This window comes from Chinchilla lanigera, unplaced genomic scaffold, assembly GCF_000276665.1.
Source record: "Chinchilla lanigera isolate Chin_1 unplaced genomic scaffold, ChiLan1.0 scaffold00034, whole genome shotgun sequence".
Taxonomy (NCBI): Eukaryota; Metazoa; Chordata; class Mammalia; order Rodentia; family Chinchillidae; genus Chinchilla; species Chinchilla lanigera.
The window spans coordinates 12,241,368-12,256,491 of NW_004955435.1; the positions used below are offsets into that span (position 1 = coordinate 12,241,368).

A 15,124-nucleotide genomic window follows, 5' to 3' on the forward strand; every position below is an offset into this window, starting at 1 on the left:
AAAAAGTGTAGTTTAACTTTCATACTACATACCTTACTTGGTTTTTTTTGCAAATGAGTTTACTGTAAAGTTCACTAATTATAGTACATGGTTTAATAGTTTCTTCCAAAATGAATACCCACTTAACCTAACCGGGATAAAAAACTAGAACCTTAAGGGCATCTCGTCAGCAACTTGAACTCTGAGATTCCGTCTTACCCCAGAAAAAATGGCCGTCATCAAGAAATCAAATAACAAATGCTGATGAGGCTGCAGAGAAAACATTGGTTGGTGGGAATGTAAACTAATTAACCACTGGGAAATTGGGATGGTGATTCCTCAAAATCTAGAACTAGAAATTCCATGTGACCCAACTACTTGCCTTCTAGGTATCTTCCCAAATGAGTTAAAGACATCCTAGTACAGCGAGACATGCATACCCATGTTTGTAGCAGCCACAATACATAATAGCTAAATCTTGGAAGCAGCCTATATGTCCATCAGCAAATGAATGGGTAAACAAAACATGGTATTTACACACAATGGGGTCCTACTCTGCCATAAAGAATAAATTTCAGTCATTTCAGTCAGGAAAATGAACGCATCGTGAAACCATAATTTAAGTGAAATAAACCTGACATAAGCTTAAATATCGCATGATACTTTTTATCTGAAAAACCCAAAGTACAAATAAAGAGCCCAATGTAAGACAGATAGTAGAAAGTAGGAAGCTAGATCTTTTTCAGATAGGAAAGGATCCAAGAGATGGAAGGAGGAGGGGGAAGGAAAAGAGAATAAAAAGAGAATTCAGATGTGTTATGTACATGTACCAACGCCCCGTAAGGAGTGTAACCATTAGCTACTGCAGATATGTACTAATAATAAATAAGAGCAAAATGAAAAGAAAATCTGTAGACCCCCCTGAAAGAGAGTTAAAGACATCGCGTTACAGTGATCCATGCATACCCATGTTTGTAGCAGCACAGCTCACCATAGCTAAATCTTGGAAGCAGCCTATATGTTCATCAACAGATGAATGGGTAAAGCAGATGTTGTATTTATACATAATGGAGTACTACTCTGCCGTTAAAGAAGGGTGAATTTGATTTGTAGGAAAATGGATGCACTTTGGGACCATAGTGTTAAAGTGAAATAAATCAGACACACAAGCTTAAAGATCACATGCTTTCTCTAATATGAGAAACCCGAAGTATAAATGAAGAACAAAATAAAAGATATATAATAGGAAGCAGGAAGATGGGGAAGGGAACCAAGATGGAGGGTGTGGGGGAGAGATGAATAAAGAATTAAAATAGGTTATGTACATGTACCTACTCCCCATGTAATCATGTGTATTGTAAACATGTACTAATACAAATTAAAATTTTTTAAAATTTCATTTACAAATAAGTTGTGTGGTTTAGCCTTAGAATTCAACTTCATGATGTTGAAAGAAAGATAACTGTTTAAATGTATTTTCCATTTTTAGTAAGCCTCTAGATAATGCCAGTAAGCTTGCACAGCTGGTTGAAAAAAAACTTGAAGAATACTACAAGATTGATGAAAAGAGCCTAATAAAGGTAATACATAAAAGGCAAATAATGACTGTACAGAAAGTCTGTATTACCGGGTGTGTTGGCGCACGCCTGTAATCCCAGCACTTGGGAGGCTGAGGCAAGAGGATTGTTGTGAGTTCAAGGCCAGCCTGGGCTACAGAGTGAGCTCAAGACCAGCCTGAACTGCGTAGCGAAACCCTGTCTCAAAATGACAAAAGTAAATAAAGTCTGTATTATTTCTTTAGAAGCTAAAGCAATTTATTGATTTTTTTTTTTTTTTTTAGTATTGATGTGGGACTCATTAACATAAACCTCCAATACTGATTTGAGAGCCATTAACATAGACATTAATGAAAACTTCGTAGACAGTATAGTCTAGAGGGGAAGATGTAAGCACTGTGTCCATGTCTTAGCTCTGCCGTGTAATTCATAGTTATATTAATTTGGGCAAATTGTATGAGTTACACCTAAATTTTCCTTTGTATAAAATGGAGATGGTAAGAGAATGCCTGTTTTATAAGTTATTGAGAGGGTTAAATGAGTTACTATGTATAAAGTCCTTAGAATAATCCTTTCCATTGAGTTAATATTTAATAAATGTTGGACTTCCTGCTGTTACTAGCTGCGACCTTGAGTTTTTTCCACCTGTAAATATAGATGAAATCATAAGTACCTTTATATAGGAGCTTAATAAATGATGGCTGTTGTTACCATTTTATGAAGATAATATGATGTAATTGGAGACTAAGGCTGAACTGGGGAATACCAGCTTGTAGGTGTGGCTAGAGAAGAGCGAGCCTGAGGATGCTGATAGATGGCACCAGAGGACTGGGAAGCCGTACTGTAACAGCTGGAGAATGAAAGAAGGGAAGTGTCCGTAGTTCAGAAAAAGCAGCTGCCAACTGCAGTGCTATACAAGTGCAGAGAGAGAATATATGAAGTACAGTGATAACGTAAACTGGAGCCTGGAAGGTGCCTTGGAGGAGGAGGCCCTTGAGCTTCAAGAACTACCATAACACAGAGCTCGCTTCATCAGCACATACACTAAAATTAGAGCGATACAGAGATTAGCATGGCCCCTGCACATCAGATACACAAGCTTAAATGCTGTATGTTTTTTCTTATATGAGAAACCCAGAATATAAATAAAGAGCAAATTAACATATGGTAATAGGAATCAGGAAGACAATCTTTTGCAAATGGAAAAGAGACCTAGGGATGGAGGGAGAGAGGGAAGAAGGAATAGAATTAAGATGTGTTATGTACATATACCTTGACTGTATGATGAATCACTGTGTACTGAAAATATACTAATAAAATTTTGTAAGAATTATAATAAACGAGGGAGTTTATTGCATAGGTAACAGGTTTCTTTGGATAGAGGTATAGAGAAGAGGCAAAGTTTTCATTAGAAAACTTCACTGGAATAAAAAGAAAAAAGAAACTGCACTGAATAATTGATAGTAGTTTAGATGTTATGTTACTTTAAAAGTTAACCATTGTTGGTTTGGAGGTGTAATGAAAGCTGTTGTTCTGGTCTCTTTTGTGAAGTACAAGTAAATGAATGAAAGGAAGAGACACACAGTCATTATATTAGTAAATATCTGTTTAGTCCTTCTCAATTTGAAGGGACAAACCACAAGCTCTACAAAAAAACAAACTTGTCTCTTCTGTTCTTTGTACCTGGGAAATTGTACCTCCTTCAAATGCTTGATACCCATTTTGCATTCAAAGGTCTGGTAAAATGTCACCTCCTTTTTGAAGCCTTTTCTGACTTAGGACCAATAGGTACTTCTCCCTGCATATAGTCATTAAGTCCCAAGCTCTGATATAGCACTTATATTGCATGATCTTTTTCCTGTTTACATTTCTGAAGACTCATAGTTCACATATATTGTGAGCTTTCAGTATGATTTTTCATCTTAATTGACATTGATATAGTCTTTTAAAATATCACCAAGATTAAAAACACAAGTATTCAAGTAAAGCAGACTTAGGTTTGAAATTCCATTCTGCCACTTACTACCTGTGTGACTGGGCTAATTACTTAATTTCAAACCTGAGTGCCCTCAATATCAAATATAATATCTGCCTCACAGGGTGCTGTAAGAAGCCTGAAATAATAACATATTAAATGAAGTTATGTGTGTATTTCTTGTATAGCAAAATATTTAATTACAGAGATACATGCATACCCATGTTTATAGCAGCCACAATTCATAAGAGCTAAATTTTGGAAGCAGCCTATAGTCTTACCAGCAAATGAATGAATAAAGTAAATATTGTATATGTGCACTGTGGCATACTACTCTGTCATAAAGAAAGATAAACTTGAGTCATTTTTAGGGAAATTGAGGTACCTGGAGGCCATGATGTTATGTGAAGTAAATCACACACAGAAGCCTAAATGTTCCATGGTTCTTCTTATATGAGAAATCCAGTTAAGCCGGGTGTAGTGGCTCATGCCTGTAATCCCAGAATTTAGGAAGCTGTGGCAGGAGGATCGCTGTGAGTTTAAGGCCTACCTGGGCTACAAAGTGAGTTCAAGGTGAGCATGAACGGCATAGCCAAACCGTGTCTCAAAAAGACAAAAATAAATAAATAAAAGAAAACCAGTTATAAATAAAGAGCACAATAAAAGATCAATAATAAGTAGAGATCTTTCTCAAGTGGGAAGATCAAAAGATGGAAGGAGGGGAGAGAAAGGAGATGAAAAAAGGAATTAAAATGTGTTATGGGCATGGACCAACTCCGAACGTAAACATTATGTACTACAAATACTAATGAAAAATTTTTAAATATCTAACATAGAGGGCTCAAGTGGTACCTACTGTTTATAGTTTATATCAGTTTTAGTGTTAATGGAGCTTAATTCATAACAAAATAGACTTAATACAAGCCAGATGTTACTTTTTAAAAGGGGAAGTTTGAATATTATTATTAATTATGACCTCTTCATCTAGTTATGAAAGCTTTTAGTTATATAGTCTTGGCTTTTGCCTTGGTGTGCCATTCAGATTTTCCTCTTTTAACATAGCTTCACGTTAAGGAAATTAACCATTTGATCTGTTTACTTTGTTGTGTTTTTGGTGGGGAAAAAGATAAGAATTTAAGAAAAGTCTGCTTTTCTAAGATACTAAAAATGTATTCACAGAAAGAAATTGAAGTTTCTTAAGGTAATTTTTTCCTTGTTATTCCAGGGTAAAACTCATTCCCAGCTCTTAATAATTGACCGTGGCTTTGATCCGGTATCCACTGTCCTACATGAACTGACCTTTCAGGCAATGGCGTATGATCTACTACCAATTGAGAATGACACATACAAGCAAGTATAAGTTTTTTTGTCAATTTTAAAGAGAATAGTTAAAAAAAAGAACAATAGCAAAATACAAACAAAACAAAGCAAGGACATCAAAAATGATAGAGGGTTTCAAACCAAATGATAGGGATTAACAGTGGTTGTTATATTGCATATTTTTATCTTCAACAACGTTGCTCAGATTAACAAATGTGAGAATGGAAGATTGATCAAGCCATTAAAGGGAATAAGAAAATAATAATTTAAAAAAACACTAGAGACAATACAGAGTTTCACTAGACAAGATGGTAGGAATTCACCAATGGTTGTTACATTGCATACTGCTGTCTTCACGTCAGTTGCTCAGATTACCAGATACAAGCACGCAAAATTGGTCAAAATATATTAAAAAAAAAAGATAAAACATTAACTGTTCCTTTCAATAAACCATCAGACATCAGCAGTACAGTTATCCCAGCTTTCTATGTGCACATGTATATATATATATATATATATATATATATATATATATGTACACACACACACATATATAGCCTTATTACTTTCTTTTTCTTCTTTCCCTCATCCCAGTTGTTCTTTCCTTTGCAGTTTCTTTCCCTTTCATATTATCTATTGTATGTTTTGGGTTTTATTTACTCTTTCATATTCTTACACTAGGGAGACAACATGTTTACACATGTAAGTCTTGAGGAATGGATAAAAAAGATGTAGTATTTTTATACGATGGAGTATTACTCAGCTATAAAAAAGATAAACTTGAGGCTTTTATAGGTAAATGGATGCAACTAGAGATCATACTCATAAGTGAAATAAAAAAACAAGTATACCTTGAATGATATATATAAAGGGACTGTACAAACAGGATAATATTTATTATGATCATTTTATGGCTTATGTAGGAATCATAAATCTGAAAGACATGTACCCTTTTTTATTCAGAGGTTTTATCTTTCTCTTCTGTAATTATTAAAACATACGTTGAGCCAGGTGGGGTAGTACCTGGCTGTAATCCTGGCGCCCTGGGTGGCTAAGGCAGGAAGATTCCAAGTTCAAACCCTGCCTGAGCTTTAGAGCTTTTTTGAATGTGTTTGTCTCATTAAGTAGTCAAGAGCAGAGCTACATTTAAATAGGTAGAATTTGGACTTTTCACTTACATTAAGAATAAACACCAGGCCTCTGTTATATTTTTGAAATGGAAACCACATTCAGAATTGTTAAAGTGTATTTACTCTGAATCATACAAAGGTATCTTGTCAGTGTAATCAATTTTAAAAGATTATGATACTAGAAAGCAAAATAGGATAGCTGTTAGAATTGGCAGAGTTTATTTAGCCAGTGTAGTAGCACGTGCCTATAATCCAGCACTCTGAGAAGCTAAGGCTGGAGGACTGCAGATTGAAACCCAGCCTGGGCAGCTTAGTGACTTAGTGAGACAGTGTCTTAAAATTCTAAAAAAGGTCTGGAGACAGAGCACAGGGCAAAGGTCCTGAGTTCAGTCCCTTGTATTTACCATTTTGGTACTTACTGATTTAACCTTGATATAAATATATTTACTTTAAAACTAATGTCAAATAAAAAGCTACATGAAAAAATGAAATAGTTTTCTATAAAAGAACCATTTTACTTATCTTTGTATACTGTTTAGGTGTATATGTATAAATGAAATGTTTTTTTCTGTGTTGTTTTGGTTTTGGGGGGGTGTTTTTTTGAGGCAGGATCTTGCTGTGCAGTTCAGGCTGGCCTTGAGCTTACTTTGTAGCCCAGACTGATCTTGAACTCGCAACCATCCTCCTGCCTGAGCCTCCCAAGCACTGGGATTACAGGCATGCACCACCACACCTGGCTGAAATGTTTTACAATATCATGATCACTAAATCCAAATTGGCATTTTTCAGAAAGATAAGATTTATTGCTTGAGCACAGTAGTAAAAATGAAAATTTCTGAAATGTTATGTTTAATTATGCTTAATAATTCTAAAAAGGTAACATAACATTTGATAGTGTATGATACTTAATATTTCTTAAACCAAATATTGTTAAAATAATTTTGTGTATTGTATTTTTATCTGCACTTTGTTTGTATTCTGATTTCTGAGTTATTCTTTATTTATACTCATGTTAATTAACATAGAGACATCAATATCGCTGTTTTTCTAACATAAAAGTTGTTTTAAGCATTGCATTTAGAAAGAAACAATGATGCTTATCTCTGTTATCCTTTAGATATATAAACCTGCACTGCTCAAGTGATATAGAAAAAAATTAATAAATGATAGACAGTAAAGAATTTTGTTCTAGATTATAGATAAAAGTTTTAAACATTTCTAACCTAGCGTTTTAAAAATGCATCTCCCTAGGCTTGCTGGCAAGCAGAGCAAGGTTTAATTGTTTCAAGTGTGATTGACTTGCTGGGTGTGGTGGCGCATGCCTGTAATCCCAGCACTCCCGAGGCTGAGACAGGAGGATTGTTGTAAGTTCAAGACCAGCCTGGACTGCACAGTGAGTTCATGGCCAGCCTGAACTGCATAGCAAGACCCTGTTTCAAAAAAAAAGAGAAAAAAAGAGAGTGAGAGACTTACTAAAAATTTAAAAATTAAATTAACCATACTCCCTTTCTTGAATAAAAAAATCCAGAGGTAACTTAGATGGATACACAAGTTCCCTAAGCTCCCAGTCCTCTATCACAGTTTTTAGTATGAGATGATCCAGTACTAAAAGTAAAGTATTTCAGTTACTTCTGTGTTGCTGAATCTAAAAGTCAATTTTTTTTTTTTTTTTGTCTTTTTGAGGCAGAGTTTCACTATGCAGTTCAGGCTGGCCTTGAACTCTCAGCAGTCTTCCCGCCACAGCCTCCCAAATCCTGGGATTACAGGTGTGCACCACCATGCCCAGCTCTAAAAGACAGTTCTTAATGGTTCCTTCTTAACACGTTCCCACTAGCTTGAACCACTGATGGAACATGCATGACTGTCCCATCGTGAGGCTTATACCACCTGATAGGACAGTCATTCATGTAGCACGGGTGGCTTGGAACCACTTGGCAGTGAGATGTGCAAATTACAGCCCGTGGGGATGCATGAGTCCTTCATTCTCTGTTCGGACTTTCATTGTACTTATGTGTGCTCTCTGCTTCTCAGGAGTGCATCCACTTTCCAGGTTTATCTGCATGTGGCTCTCACATTTATGTGTCTATTCTGAACCTTCTTGAACTTCAAACTCATACCAACTATCCACTGGAGATGTCCACTTGGAATGTCTAAAGAGCACTATAAACTTGTATGTCCAAATCTGAGGTCTGGGTGTCCTCCTTTGAGTTGCTCCAATTACAGTCTTCTCCATCTTAGTAAATAGCAGCTCCAGTCTTACAATTTATTCAGACCCAAAATTTCAGTCATCTCCTCTCGTGTCTTGCAGACAATCAAGTCCAAAAGCATTGGATTCATTCATAAATCTTTGTAGATATACTTTCAAAATACAACCAGACTAGTGCAAGTCAGTGTACTTTTTCCATCTGGTTTATAGCAACAGACTTCTAGCTGATCTCTGGTGCTTCTTTGTTCTTTGGGGACTATTCAGTCTTCCCTCATTGCAGCCAAAGGAAAAAAAGGTGTTGTTAAGACCTGGGTCAATTTGAATCACTTTGCTTTTTCATAATTACTGGGTTTTTGTTGTTTTTTTTTTTCAGTTTCTTTTTCAGAATTATTGATTGTAAAAATGTTTCTTGTGCTTTTGGAGGAAGAAATCCAAAAGGTTTACACATCTGTCTGCTTGTAGGTATAAAGCAGATGGGAAAGAAAAGGAGGCCGTCCTGGAAGAAGATGACGACCTCTGGGTCAGGATCCGACATCGGCATATCGCCGTTGTGTTAGAGTACGTGAAGCCTTTTCCATTTTTGTCCCATATTTTTAAAGTATTAAGTGTTAGATGTTATAACCTTAAAATAGTTATTTTAAAAGAATTACACTTAAAGAATTCTTTCACAATTTGACAGAGAAATTCCAAAGCTTATGAAGGAAATTTCATCCACAAAGAAAGCAACAGAAGGAAAGGTAAGAGTCTTCATTTTCAAAATAATGGTACAGGTGAATTTTAAACTTTGTCACCAATTTTTATTATATTTGACTTTCCATTTTTGAAACATTCTTAACATTCACAGAAGTAAAGAAAATCAACTTCCATGTACCCATTACCTCATTTCAAAATTTAGGAACATTTTGTCAGTCTTGCTTCATTATAGTTTGTTTTAGAAAGACCATTTAGTCTTTTAAAAACACACACATTTCACCAATATGTTGTTTGGATTTTTTATATTGAGGTGTAATTTATGTAAGTAAAGCACACAAATCTTAAATGTATCCTGGATAGCTTTTTTGCCTATAAATTGCACTTACGGGACAACCAACTAAATCAAGATGCAAAATATTTCCCTCATTCCAAAAAGTTTCTTCTTATCCCTTCCCAGTCAGTGAACTCTGTTCTGATTTCTATCATTGTATATTGCTTTTGCATGTACTTGAATTTCATATAAATCAAATCTTAGTGCTATGTGCTCACCTCTTTCACTCAGCGTTGGAATTTTTAAGCTTTGCCAATATTGCATATTTCAGTAGGCTTTTTTTGGGTCATTTTCGTGTAGTAGTAATATCATTACATATATACAGTCGTGTTACCTAACAACAGTCTATGTTCTGAAAAGCATGTCATTAGGTGATTTTGTCATGGTAACATTATTATATAGAATGTGTTTACATAGACTATCATAGTATTATGAAATGTTATGATCATATGGGGCTACCATAATATATGTGGTCCACTGTTGATCAAAACATTTTTATTTATTTATTATTATTTTTTTTTGTGGTACCGGGGATTGATCAAAACATTTTTAATGCAGTATGTGACTGTACCATAGCCTGTCCACCTTTTTGCTTTCTTATGGATGTTTTTGTTCATGGTTTGTAATGGGCACATGCATTCTTTCTGGGCATATTAAGAATAGAATTGTTGGGTTACAGAGCAGGATTGCATGCATCTTTAGTAGGTAATGCCAGAAGCTTTACAAAGTGTTTGAACTGATTTACATTCTTGTGAGCAGCATATAAGTGTTTAATTGCTCTTTATTCTCACCAACACATGATATTTTCAGTTTTTATTTTTAATTAAAATTTTCATTTTGTGAGGTGGTATCTTACTGTGTTTTTAAATTTTATTTCTTGATTTTTTATGATATCCAGCATATCAAAAGTATATAAATTTTTTTTGCCTAAGAAGTCTTTGCTTACCCCAAGATCATTAATATATTCCTTTGTGTTTTCTTCTAAAAATTAGATCATTTTAGTTTTTACATTTGTGTCTATAATTCACTCTAATGTTGGTGTACAGTGAGAAGAGTATACGTTTATTTTATTTCTATATAAGCACCCAGTTACCTAAGAGCTGTTTATTGAAAAGACCATCCTTTCACCACTGAGAGGTAGTTGTATTTGCTGTTACTAGGTGACCACAAGTGCTTGGGCCTACTTCTGGATTTCTGTGTCTGGTCACTTTGTCAATTCTGGTGTCAGTACCAACCTGTCTCTTTGAGACAGGGTCTTGCTACGTAGCTCAGCCCAAGCTTGAACTCACTATGTAGCCCAGGCTGGCCTCGAACTCATATCGATACGCTTGCCCTGGCCTGAGTGCCACCACATCCGGCTACCACACTGTCTTAATTAGTATACTTCTGTGTTAGTTTGGAAATTTGGCGGCATAACTCTTCCAGCTTTGTTCTGTAAGATTGTCTGCTATTTTATGACTTTTGCATCTCTGTGTAAATTTTAGATTTTGCTTAACTACGTGCACAAAAAAACATTTCACTGAAAGTTTTATTAAGATTACATGAATTTGTATATCAGTTTGGGAAGAACTGACAAAAAAGATTGAGTCCTCTGATTCACTAACGTAGACAGTAGCTCCATTCATATAGGGCTTCTTTAATCTGTCTTAGTGTTTTATAATTTTCTCTTGCAGTATTGCACTTTTGGTTATTAGTAGGGTTTTTGTGGGTATTGTAAATATTGAAATTCTGTTTTGTGATTGGTATATAAAAGATAAATGATTTTGTATATTGATCTTGGATCCAGTGATCTTGTTTAATTTATTTCTAATATGTTTATAGTTATAGATTGACTTTTTTTATATACACCATAGTATCACCTGTAAATAATGAAAATTTAAGCTCTTCCTTTCCACTTTAATCTTCATACTCTTTTTTTTATTTTAAATAATAAAAGAAGGAAAACATATTAACAAACAGACATCCATTTACAAAACAGCATAAGAACAATACAAGCAAAACAGAGTTACAGACAAAGTTGTAGGAAATTAACAATGGTTGTTGTACTTACTGATATCTTCAAAGTGGTTTCTCAGGAAAACAGAGACGTACAAGATTGATCAAACAAGTAATAATTAATTGTTCCTTTCTGTAGAGCAATAGAAGATAGTAGTAGTATAACTATGTTAGCTATTCTGTATATACGTACTTACATAATTTCCCTTTCTTTCCCTTCTCTTTTCCCACAACCCAGTTGCCCTTTACTTTTGAGCATTTTCCTTTCGTTTCACAATGTCTATCATACCTCCTAGTTTTTATTCACTCTTTCAGGTCTTACACTAGTGAGACAATATGATGCTTACATATGCAGGTCTGATTTATTTCACTTATGAGTATGGTCTCTAGTTGTGACCCTTTACCTATAAAAGCCTCGAGTTTATCTTTCTTTATAGCTGAGTAATATTCCATTATATAAAAGTACCACAATTTTTTTTATCCAGTCCTTAGTGGGTGGACATTTGGGTTGCTTCCACAATTTAGCAATTACAAATTGCGCTGCTGTGAACATGGGTGCACATATATCGCTGTGATAGGATGTTTTCAGATCTTCTGCAAAAATACCCAGAAGGGGAATAGCTGGGTTGAATGGGACCTCTAGACCTAATTTGCTGAGGAATCTCCAAACTGATCCTCATACTCTTTTAACTGTTTTTCTTAGTAGTTAATATTTTCTGGCTCTGCTAATCCCTACAGTATAATCGGGAATAAAACTGGTGATTGTGAACATCTTTGTCTCATTCCCAACCTTGGGGGAATGGTGCTCAATGTTTCATCACTGAGTATTATGTTAGTTTTAGGTTAGTTTTAGGTTATCTTAGTTATATCCTTTATGAAATTAAGAAAGGTTCTTTTAATTCTTGGTTTGCCAACAGGTTTTTTTAATATTTTTGTTTTTGTTTTGTGGTGTGGGATTAAATTTAGGGCCTTGTGCATGCTAGGCGAGTACTGTGCTACTAAGCTGTCCTCCACCCGTTTTTGTTTTCTTTTAATCAGGAAAGGTGGTTGGATTTCATTAAATACTTTTTCGATACGGTGTTTTTCTCCTTCATTCTATTAATGTGATGAATTACGTACTTCTGTTGATTTCCTGATGTTAAACTGTACCTTTGTAGAATAAACTATTTGGTCAAGAGGCATTATCCTTTCCTATGTTGCTGGATTCTACTTGCTGATGTTTTGCTTAGGGTGTTTGCTTTTATGTCTATGAAAAATATTTCCTGTAACATTCCTTTTTTGTAATGTTCTTGTTACTAGGTTTTGGTAACCAGATTATATTGGTTTTATGAAGTGAATTGTAATCCTTTCTCTTTGGTGTTATTCTCTGGAAGTATTTGTGTAATATTGCTTGAACAAATTCACCATTAGGCATGGAGGTTTTGGGGGTTTTGGGGGTTTTTTTGTTTTGTTTTGTTTTGTTTTGTTTTGGTTTTTTTGTTTTTTTGTTTGTTCTTTTCTGAGACAAGATTTTGCTGTGTAGCCCACACTGGCCTTGAACTCCTTGCAGTCCTCCTGCCTCAGCCTCCCTAGTGCTGGGATTACAGGCGTTTGTCACCACACCTGGCTGGGTCATCTTTATATGAAGTCCTTAATTACAATTAATTTTAAGTTCTTAATAAGTATGTAGCTATTTAGAATCTTAATTTTTTTCTTATGTTTGTTTTGGGATATTACATTTTTCAAGGAATTTGTTACTATACTTAAATTTTGAAATATCCTCTTGTGCTGTCATGCCTGTAGAATCTATAATTATGTTGCCTGTTAGTCTTCATGTTATTAATTTGTGTTCTTCCAAAACTTTTAATTTAATTAATTTGTTTGTTTGTGAGATAAGGTTTTACAGTTGTTTTCCAAATTGGCCTCAGATTTATAGTCTTCCTGCCTCAGCCTCCCAAGGAGCTGGGATTAGAGGCATGCAGCACTATTCTCACCCCACTCCCACATTATCACTTATATCCCTTACAAAGAAACAACTTTTAGCTTTGTTGATTCTCTGTTGTACGTTAGTTTTAAATTTAATTGATTTCTACTTATCCTTATTTCCTTCCTTCATCTTTCTTTGGTATGATTTTTTTCTAGCTCCTTGAGCTAGAAAATCAATGATGTTTTACAGCATTAATTTTTAACCTTCTTTTCTACTCTGTATATTTAATTTCCTTCCCAGTGTTAGCTACATCCCAGGAGTTTTGGAATAGCTTATGTTCATTTAGCTCAAAACATTTTCTAAACCAGGCATGGTGGCACACACCTGTAATCCCAGCACTCAGGAAGCTGGGGCAGGAGGATCACTGTGACTTTGAGGCCAGCCTGGGCTACAAAGTGAGTTCAAGGCCAGCCTGAACTACACAGTGAAACCCTGTCTCAAAAAGATGCCCAGCCATGAGCCAGTTCTCTTGTGGGTACCAGGACCAAGATCTGGATGGCCTTTAGGTCTAGTTCAGCTGGCTGCAGAATCAATATGGCAAATGTGGTCTTTTTCCTAGTCCCAGAGTAAGATTGTATGATCACATTGTAACCCTTGATACAAGGAAAAATGGTTCATTGCTGGAAGGCCCCAAGGGTTTCCAAACCATAGGCATAGATGCCTTAGAGGAGAGTTTCGTGTCCAAGAGGTTCATGTCATTAAAGCTGTCAGTGTCTCACTGCAGTTATTCTATATCATACCTCAGGTTCCATCCCCTTGGGTCTGTTGCCTCTGGATCAGAATCCTGACCATGTCATCCTTAGAAACTTACTCTTCTATCACTTGAGTATTGAGTACTTTCCTGTTTCAGCTGTGCATTAATCTTTAATGTATCCTAGACATTGTGGATGATTACAGAGAGTGTTCAGGTTCAGTGAAGTTGCTGAAGAATAACCTTGATTCTGTTGAGATTTCATGTGAAGCAGTGTTATGGTGAGGGTATTTCAGCTTTGCACTTAGTCCTAAGGCACAGTCGTAGGACTTAAGGTCTGAGGCCTTCACTTTGGTCTCTACTTTGTCTGGATCAGAGAATGCTAGCATTTTCTGCTACTCTGCTGAAATCTGTCCATCACTGAAATACTCAGTAGTTCTCTTCTAGGCTCTTGAGAGTCATGGCCTATACAAGTGCAGATTAGGGGCCCGAGGGTAACCACACTATTTTTAGGTTGTGTTCTGACTAACTCCTTTTTAGCACCCTGTTACCCAAACCCTGCTTTAACAGCCTTAAACCCTGATCTTTATTCACTGCCCAGAGAGAGAATTACTTTCTACTTGAACTGTCTTTACTTTCTGTATGGTTTGGAAAATATCCCCAAGAAAAAGGCAGGATGAATGCAAGGATTACTGTTATGGTTTATGTCTGTGTATCCCCTCCAAAGCCTCATGCGACCATGGGGCAGGCTATTAGAGTTGAGTGATTGTGGGTGTGAGAGCTACACCCTGCCTGGGGTGGATAGTTTGCATATGTAAGGGAGAGGAAAAGAGTGCTTGAGGACATTCCTTCCCCATTCCGCCCTGGTGTGTGCTTGCAGCTTAGCTATGTTCTGCCACCCTGAGCTGTAGCTCTTTGCCATGTGCCACTCTGCCTTATAATCTGCCAAGTACGGACTGAAACTTCCACGAACTGTAAGCGAAATAAACCTTTCCTTCCTTAATTTTGGGCGTCAGGTATTTTGTCCCAGCAGCGAGAAAAAAGTAACCGAGACAATTACCTTCTGTGCTTCCCTTCTGTTAGGTGTCCTTCACTCAGAGCTGTTTTTTATCATTGCCTGACAGCTGTTGTTTTATTTGTCCAGTTTTATTTTTGTTTATGGAGGGAGAATAATTTTGATATCAGTGTCTCTTATTGCTGAAACAAAATACCCGACGCCCAAAAATACGAAGGAAAGGTTTATTTAGCTCACAGTTTGTGGAGGTTCAGTCCATAATCACCT

General features: G+C 35.9%; 1 protein-coding gene across 2 annotated transcripts in view; it reads left to right on the forward strand.

Moving 5' to 3' along the window:
• Window positions 1-15,124, forward strand: part of Stxbp3 (syntaxin binding protein 3) — a 55,105-nt gene that overhangs the window by 25,703 nt on the left and 14,278 nt on the right. For both annotated transcript variants that reach the window (XM_005388834.2, XM_013516538.1), the window contains 4 exons: window positions 1,469-1,559; window positions 4,736-4,860; window positions 8,629-8,724; window positions 8,846-8,903. In XM_005388834.2, the coding sequence (XP_005388891.1) occupies window positions 1,469-1,559; window positions 4,736-4,860; window positions 8,629-8,724; window positions 8,846-8,903 (370 nt within the window). The remainder of the gene's footprint in view (window positions 1-1,468; window positions 1,560-4,735; window positions 4,861-8,628; window positions 8,725-8,845; window positions 8,904-15,124) is intronic.